This window comes from Rhipicephalus microplus, chromosome 7 (assembly GCF_043290135.1).
Source record: "Rhipicephalus microplus isolate Deutch F79 chromosome 7, USDA_Rmic, whole genome shotgun sequence".
NCBI classification, from domain to species: domain Eukaryota; kingdom Metazoa; phylum Arthropoda; class Arachnida; order Ixodida; family Ixodidae; genus Rhipicephalus; species Rhipicephalus microplus.
In genome coordinates this window covers 83,736,155-83,743,986 of record NC_134706.1, presented here as the reverse complement: position 1 = coordinate 83,743,986, position 7,832 = coordinate 83,736,155, and the positions used below count along the sequence as shown (strand labels likewise).

At 45.1% G+C, this 7,832-nt stretch overlaps 1 protein-coding gene across 1 annotated transcript; it reads right to left on the bottom strand.

Moving 5' to 3' along the window:
- Positions 1 to 1,783: 1,783 nt before the first annotated feature.
- LOC119179164 (sulfotransferase ssu-1) lies at positions 1,784 to 5,805 on the bottom strand. Its single transcript, XM_075870046.1, has 2 exons — positions 5,059 to 5,805; positions 1,784 to 1,795 (listed from the first exon to the last, which is right to left on the bottom strand). The coding sequence occupies exons 1-2, from the start codon at positions 5,803 to 5,805 to the stop codon at positions 1,784 to 1,786; spliced, it is 759 nt and encodes a 252-aa protein (XP_075726161.1).
- Positions 5,806 to 7,832: the final 2,027 nt, after the last annotated feature.

Sequence of the window (7,832 nt, the reverse complement as noted above, 5' to 3'; positions counted from 1 at the left end):
GAAACGCATCAATCTAGGGCCAAGTAACGCGCCTATAGTTTCATTTACACAGACTCCAGTTAGCATCACACTGCCATGTACACTTACGTCAGAGGTAAAATTATCTTTACGGTAAGTGTCATGGCAACATGACAAGGTTACTTTAAGCAGTTGCAAATTCTAGTACCTATTCAGAAAGTGTTGATGTTAGGTTTCATACCATATAAGCATTGTACATTGCTTATGGAATGGGATGCTTTAATTTGTGGTGAAGTCAATGCACATAAATATGTTCACGCTGTGTTTAGTTGATGTCAGATTGGTGTAATGTTGGCTATAACACTTATTATAGAGCCAGCACCAGATTACTGGGTTGTGTTTAGTTGATGTCACATTGATGTAATGTTGGCTATTACTCATATATTAGAGCCAGCTCTACATTACTGGTCATAATTGTTGCAACACGGTCGGTATTCTTGAGCCTTTTTTACATAGCTGTTACGCCTTAAATTGTGATGTCTGGTTTCATTCCACGGGCACTGTACAGTGAAATCACGTAGATACGATGTCGGTTGATACAATTTTTGGCACAAGACTTTCATTTCTGTTCCTGGACGATGCGCCATAGGGGAAACGCCCACGTGTGGCTAGAACTATTATATCTCTGTGTAGGATTGGATAATACTGTGGCAGAAGCGAGATGGTGATTTAATGCATATTGATAAAAGTGTAGCCGCAGCCAAGCAAGACGGGTGAAGAGCCCTACGCGCAATTGTTTCACGCCCACTCGTATGCTTCTTCATAGAGCACTGTATAGCTCATGTCCATGATGCCTCGTAATGTACGAATGCGAAAACATCTGAAATACTCGCAGGGTTTGAAACCTTGTGCCAAGAGACCCTATGCCTGCATGGCACCGACCCCATTGAGGCACCATGGTGTGCATGGTAGTGGGATGACAATGAAGAGGTATTAGGATGCACTGACAATCGTGAGCCAGTCTATTGACTAGGCATTTTAGACGTGTTTAATGAGCAGGGGAGTTCAGTCATGAAACTACGATTGATTTCAATGAGTTCAAAAACCTTCCTGCGGGACATCGAAAAAGAAAAGATTCAACACAGAGGGGTTTTAAAGTTTTGTAATTAAAACAAGTGTTGTCTTAAGAATGTACTGTTTCCAATCTTTATGGCTCTCTTTTATATAATGCTGTTTCCTGATTATGCATCTCTATACTTATTGCCCTTGAGAATTGTATCAATGAGATCTGTACATGGTAGTGACATCGGTGTCACAATTGTGTGGCCACTCTGGCAGCGACAAAATGAACTAGCCTCTAAAGGTACACGGGGCTGGTTCCCGTCGTGCTTCAGCTCTGGTCGCAGTGATGTGAAGCTCTACTTAGGTTTGTGGTAGCCAAGCATTGCACCTTCTTTGGGACAATCGCAAAAGCCTTACCATCATAATTTTGTTAGGCCACGTTTTTGGCTCTAAGTATTGCATGGCTATAACCACTCGAAGCTTAAAGGGGCCCTCTAATGCTTCAAAATATCGGCGCTGACCGCATCAACTCGTAGTGGCGCTCGCCAGAACTATTGCGAGCGGATATGACGACGGAGGGCGCAGGCCTCTGATTGGATAAATGTTACGGCTGATGTGATTGTGGCACTGTATCAAAATAGTGATTGCTATTGGTTTTCTTTCTCCTGAACGCGGGAGAAAATGAAGCTTTCCGACTTTTTAGCTTGAAAACTGCAAAGCAGGCCAAAGAATGCGTCGAACGCCGCGGTGCTGAAGTAAACGCTTACTCCAGGTCCTGTTGTATGACAAAAAAAAATTAGAGCAAAAAAGGGTAAGAGCATTGATATATAGACACCATCGCAAAAAGAAAGATCAGTAAATCTACAAAACATTATAGAGGCGTGTGCGAGCTGCCTCGTTTCGCACGTGCTATTCACTATCCAAGAACACCATTGTTTATCGCAACGGCGTCCTCAATACGTTGGAAATAATGGGCAATATGGCACGCACGCTTTCCGTGTGGCAGCTGCTTTCAGCTCACAGGACAAGGGAAACATGGTCACGTGATCCCGGGAAGCCGAGTCTGGGGGTATCCGTCCATTTTACTGTTTTTTGTATCTGTATTTTTCTGCGCTAAATAACTTGTCACTACGCACGTGACCCCATCGCTGCTGTTTTTGTGGCACTTATAAGCCTTCACCGTACGCAACCAGCGAGAAAAACATGTAGAACAATCAGGTCGTGAAAAGTGTTAGAGGGCCCCATGCTTCAAATGAGCAAGGCAAACTTGTATCTAGAGTGCATCGCAGCAACTCAGCGGCTACAAACTGTGGTGCTGCTAAGATTCGGGTTTGGTTCCCGGCCATTGCAACCACAGTTAAGTGCAGTTGAAACGCTGTCACCAGTTGTGGTGTGTCATGAGTCTCATTACCATAGTTTCACCACGCCTCAATTTTGAGGATTAAGGTATTTTAACAATGATATTATGCTCACGAAACGAGCCACGCATAAAGCTTTCGTGTACCACGAAAACGCATGTCCCATAGCCAGGGGCGTAGGTAGAAAATGTTTTCGGGGGGTGCACTTCCTTGATTTTAAGGAGGGCGAAAAAAAATTATAGAGGGGGGTGGGGCACGGACCTGGTGTGCCACCCCGTGGCTACGCGGCTGCCCATAACTTTATCAATAAAGTTTCACAACAGCGGAAGCGGAAACAGCCCGAATATCCCTTGTATTTCGGAGTTTGCGCGTACTTGTAAGAACGACAAAAATCTTGACAGCATCGGCGACTTGCTTGAAATAGAGGAACTTGACCGAGGCAAAACCAAGCGTGCCAAACATGGTTCATTGCTGGGAGGAACGCAATAAAGGAGGTGTTCACATTGACAAGGCAGCTCGACAATTGATAAGGCAGCTCGACAAGCCATCCGAATTTATAATTTTGTCTGCCCCTGAAGTTCACTGGTACAGCCTAATTAAGCTGCTCGAATGCAACATACATGGTACACTGTGACAACACCCAACGCCATTCTGTGCAGAAGATGGCGTTTCTCGAACGCGTCAAACTTTGGAGAAATGACCTTGTGGTATGTGCTATGTGTACTTCAACAAGCTCTTGGATGCCATCTTCAACATTCTCAAAAACCGACAGATTTCGCTGTTTTGAAACTTGTACAAACTGGTTCAATACATAGTCGGGATTAACTCACCGCTTAATTGTGGGGTCACTTGTTTCAGCTTCGTCGGTTAACCATCTGTACAGTGTTCTTATTTTTGATAACCTGCCGAGCTCAGATAACTTATCAGCTTTGGTTAAACAAACTTGAGCCAGAACGCTTAGGTTGTGCGTAGTTTAAGAAAAAGGTGCCTTGCTGTTGGTCTCAAAAACCTGGTCATTTGCACTCAATCTATAAGCAAAAAATATGTGCGGGGCACTGAATATTAAGGAAGGTCTTATCATTCCAAAAAGCAATAAACCAAATTTTAAGTTCTAAAATTGTTCCCTACCCTTCGCGGCCGAATACATCACCAAGCATATAGAATTTGGCCACGAATGATTGGATTTGCCATCAAAGCATGTCTTCTTCAACTTAACTAAACGAACTTGGCAGGCCCTAAGATAAATATAAAAAAAATTCCACAATCAATCTTAGTTATTCACTATTTCAAGTGCAATATGAATTATACCTTAACGAGCGCTAGACGACGGTAAACCATACGTCATCAGATTCTTTGGTTAGGTTCGACACTTTTTTTTTAAAAATTCATTCTTTCTATGTGAAACCGCCTGAATATACCGGCAGAGCGGCCTGGTATATACGTGCAGCCTGTATACATCTTCACCATGTTTTGCGGTCGATACCCTCTTTCACAAGGATAGGCAGCCTTTTACGTGGGATAAAACAGTAGTGATCCTAACGTCCGCGGAGAAAAATAAAAGGTGGGTAATCTAACCTAACCTAAGACTTCTGCGTGTGGAGTGGCATGTATAGCGCTCCGCACGTGCTGAAGAAATTCACGAAATTCATCTTTCAAGCGGCTACTGAATAGTCAATATACTCAGTGGTAGGTGAGGATGTTTGTTGTCACTGTGCCAATCGCGCAAATTCGTTGAGTAGCCATTATCAAACACCATCTGAATGTTACCTTGCGCCTCCCCAACGTCCACCCACATAAAAAAAAATCATCAGCGCATGAGGCCGACAGGCAGATAGTCAGACTGACAGGGAACTTTATTGGGTCCTGATAATCGCTACTCTTTTAGAGCAACGTTGTGGGCCGCTTCCACGTGAGGACGGGGAGGCCTAGCCTCTCCGCCGCCTCGTGGCTCTGAACAGGCCGTGGTTGTGGTGGTAACTCGGAACTTCGTAAAGTAGAGTCCCAATCCTCTCCTGTGAGCCGACTTGGGGCCCCTTAACGTGGGGCATCGCCAGAGCATATGTTCAAAGTTACCAATCTCACTACAATCATGTAGACTCAAAAGCCTCTATGCTGAATAAAGGCCGAAAGCCCATGTTAATTCAATGACTGGAAATTTTTAACAGCCATTTTTGACTTCAGGTTACTGAACTGCATTTATCAGTACGATGTCAATTTATAGACAGACTCAATAATGAAAGATTTATAAATTTACATTTAAGGATCGTTAGTTGCTGGCTCAACAAGATGCACGCGGCAATGTACGGGAGGCATTTACGTGCGTACAGAAGTTTATTGAGTGGATGAACGACATATACGTTGTAAAGGTTTTGCAGTGCATTTATGTAGCATGTTACCATTCACTTTGGAGAAGATTATACGAGGCACTCGCACTTATTTGGGCCATGTTCCGCCTTAACTAAGAGAGATAAAAACATCAAGCTTGACGTGTGGCGTCGAGTACTTGATTATATATGTCTTTCCACAACACTTGCACATATTGTGGTTGCGGTAGCGAATCGATCACCTCTAATGTCTGCTGCAGACTGCTCTTACTAAACGTGCCTCTCCAGCGGCCGACTTTAGCCCTTCTAAGAAAACGAACCCTGCTTTTCGGATCGCCGCTGCCCTTCGAACCTACCGTGCCCACATTTTCCGCCTTAGTTGGCAGCCATTTGTTTACATCCTGCGTGGACGGGGCCAACATGTTTCTCATGTATTCGGAGGTGGACTTCCTGACGATTTCATCTAGTAGTTCCGAGTTTTCTCGAAGCGGCCGACAATATTCGCTACCGAGAAAGTCTGCGAGGCGCAAAACAACGCCTCCGTGGTCTTCCGTCATTTCTTCGTACGTCACGAAGAAGACGTTCGGCTCGTCTTTTCTCTGGAAGGCCGTGCGCACGTGCTCAAAGTAGTCTCCGGGTCCCGCTAGCCCTTCCAGGAACAGGGACACAAAGTCGTCGAACGTTTGCCCGCCGTTGGGTCCACGAAGTTCCCCTTGAAGGTCGTACAGCGAAGCGCAGACGTCCCAGGGATTGCGGGCCACGTAGATGTACTTCGCCTCGGGTGCCACGGTGATCTGTCCCGGCCGCAGGTGCGTCGGAAGAAACCGCGGTGACTGCATGGACGCTACACCTGCCGGCGTACCGACGTACTCGGGGAATTGGAACCTGCTGGCAAACTCTCGGTAGGAGCTGGCGCTTCGCCCTCCGTGAACGATGAGCTGAGTAATCTGCTGCATCCAGTGGGTGCCAGAGGCGGGAAAAGCCATCTGTACGATGTCGCCCCTTCCCGGGATAAATCTCAGGGCTTGGCGAACCACGTCGGGATTGAAGTAAGAACTGTAGTAGTCGCCGTCGATCATTTGAGCCAGGCCTTTTTGTGTCATTGTAAGTCTCCACGAATAAATCTGCCGGAGTATGAAGGAATGTGAGGGTTTAGTGAGCTCATTCGAAGATAAATTAAAATAGGAACACCTGCACAAAAAGTGGCTTCGATTTCAGTAAGTGCAGGCAACATGCAGCTACGGGAGGTGCACGGCAGGGCTGGAGTGATTCGACATTTCCAGTCGTGTACGAGAATGAGTGCACGCAGTTAATAGAATTGATCGGCAGAGGGTGGTGGCTATAAGTTGTAATAATTTTTAAAGCGTTAGTGGGGAGAACATGGAAAGCTGAGGAATGCGTGATGCAAAAAAAGCAAACACTCGCTTGTTTTGTGGTCGTGTATGTTGCCATAGCCTGTCATGTACTTGTCAACCTGTATTATTTTCATGTTTATGGACGGTTAGCGTGCGTTGGGTGCCAGTTAATATACATGTACTCGTTCCGTTGACGTACACACCTAAAGTTTGCCCACGTCCGCATACGCTATCGGCACTCACGAATGCCGCTCTATTGTAGACCTGTGCTCAACCTTATATTATATGCGGTCTTGTTATTCGTTTTATGGCAGGCTTGTTTTAGGTGAATACACAATCATCGGCTAGATCCTGAAATTACACGCCGCGGGCATTTCAACGAGTCTCGCTTTTTTTTTCACGAATATTTTCATGCGTGGACAAAACACTTCTGTGCGCTGTGCTGCACCTATGAGAGATGAGCATTATCTATTAGGAAGCTTTTTGCTCATAATTTGTGCTGTAAGGAGTGCCTTGAATTCGATTTCGTATATATTACTTCTGATAAACATCTCACACGCGTCATAAATAATCTCATCCGAGGCCGCTTGTGCCCCGCAAACAGTACAAAAATTATTATCCACTAAACAACTTCTTCAGAAGAAAATCGGTGACACAGAAATTATTGTGCAAGCTTATAATTTCCGTGTCATGTTTACAGATATAAAATGTGTGGAATTTCGAAGTAAACGGGGTAATAAATATCTGAAACTAAAGATTATACACTAGAATATAACAAATTTTCCGCAAGACAACGCTTTGTACTCACAGGAAGAGAAAGGCGTGGTGGCTAGCTTTGATTACGAATGCACAAAATCTACAAGGTTCTTTGTATAGGAGTGCGTGTGCACGAGTTCATGCAGTTAATGCATAATAAGAGATTCCAATTGCGGCATTTTTTTGTCGTCCCATAACCATCTACCGGATGTCGCTGAATACTGCGGAAACGCCTGTTCCGCTGTAGTCGAATGTTTATTTCAAACGATGCGTGAGTCAACTGGTGAAAACAAGAAATAAACTTCCGGAAGTGTTGCTTCTAAAACCTGTATGCTTAGATCACAGAGCTTCTTAGTCAACACGTGTCTTTAGTTTGTGTGCCAACCTAAGTATTTCGAGCGCGACCTAGGGTTTTTTCCTGTTACGTGCTACTGGTGTCCTGCCGAAAGTCAAATGTATTTTATGGGAGTAGCATTTATATAAACATTTCAGGAGTATTTCTGCCGGTGCCGTAATGTTCCGTATAAAGTCGAAATCAGCAACACATCCCCGCGCGTTTTATGTTCCATGAACGAGCGAATGCGCGCTGCCGACAGGGTACTCGAGCATAGTTGTACGAGACGGCTGTCTTGGTCGCGCGAAATGAGCATGGAAACAAGAGCCGGACGGCCGGGGACAGAAGAAACGCGTACTTTGTCAAATTGGGTGTGGTCTCCCGCGGGTACCCTGTATCTTTAGAGGCGACCAGAAGAAGCCCCATTGCATTGTAAATATCGAGCTGTCATGAGATTGTTTGTGTCAGAGCCACAGACCGCAAGAATGCCACTCCACTCGCGGCAACGGCCGTGTTTATCAATGCAGCGAGTTGCTAGGGTCTTACTTCTCATAACGTGCCAACTTGTTGTAATTGCGTTTATTAATTTACTATGGGGGTGACGAGGAAGAGCAGAAGCATTTATTGAGGACCACATGGAGTTGAGGTCAAGTCATTTTCAAGGAACTTGGCTTGTTGGTCAAGC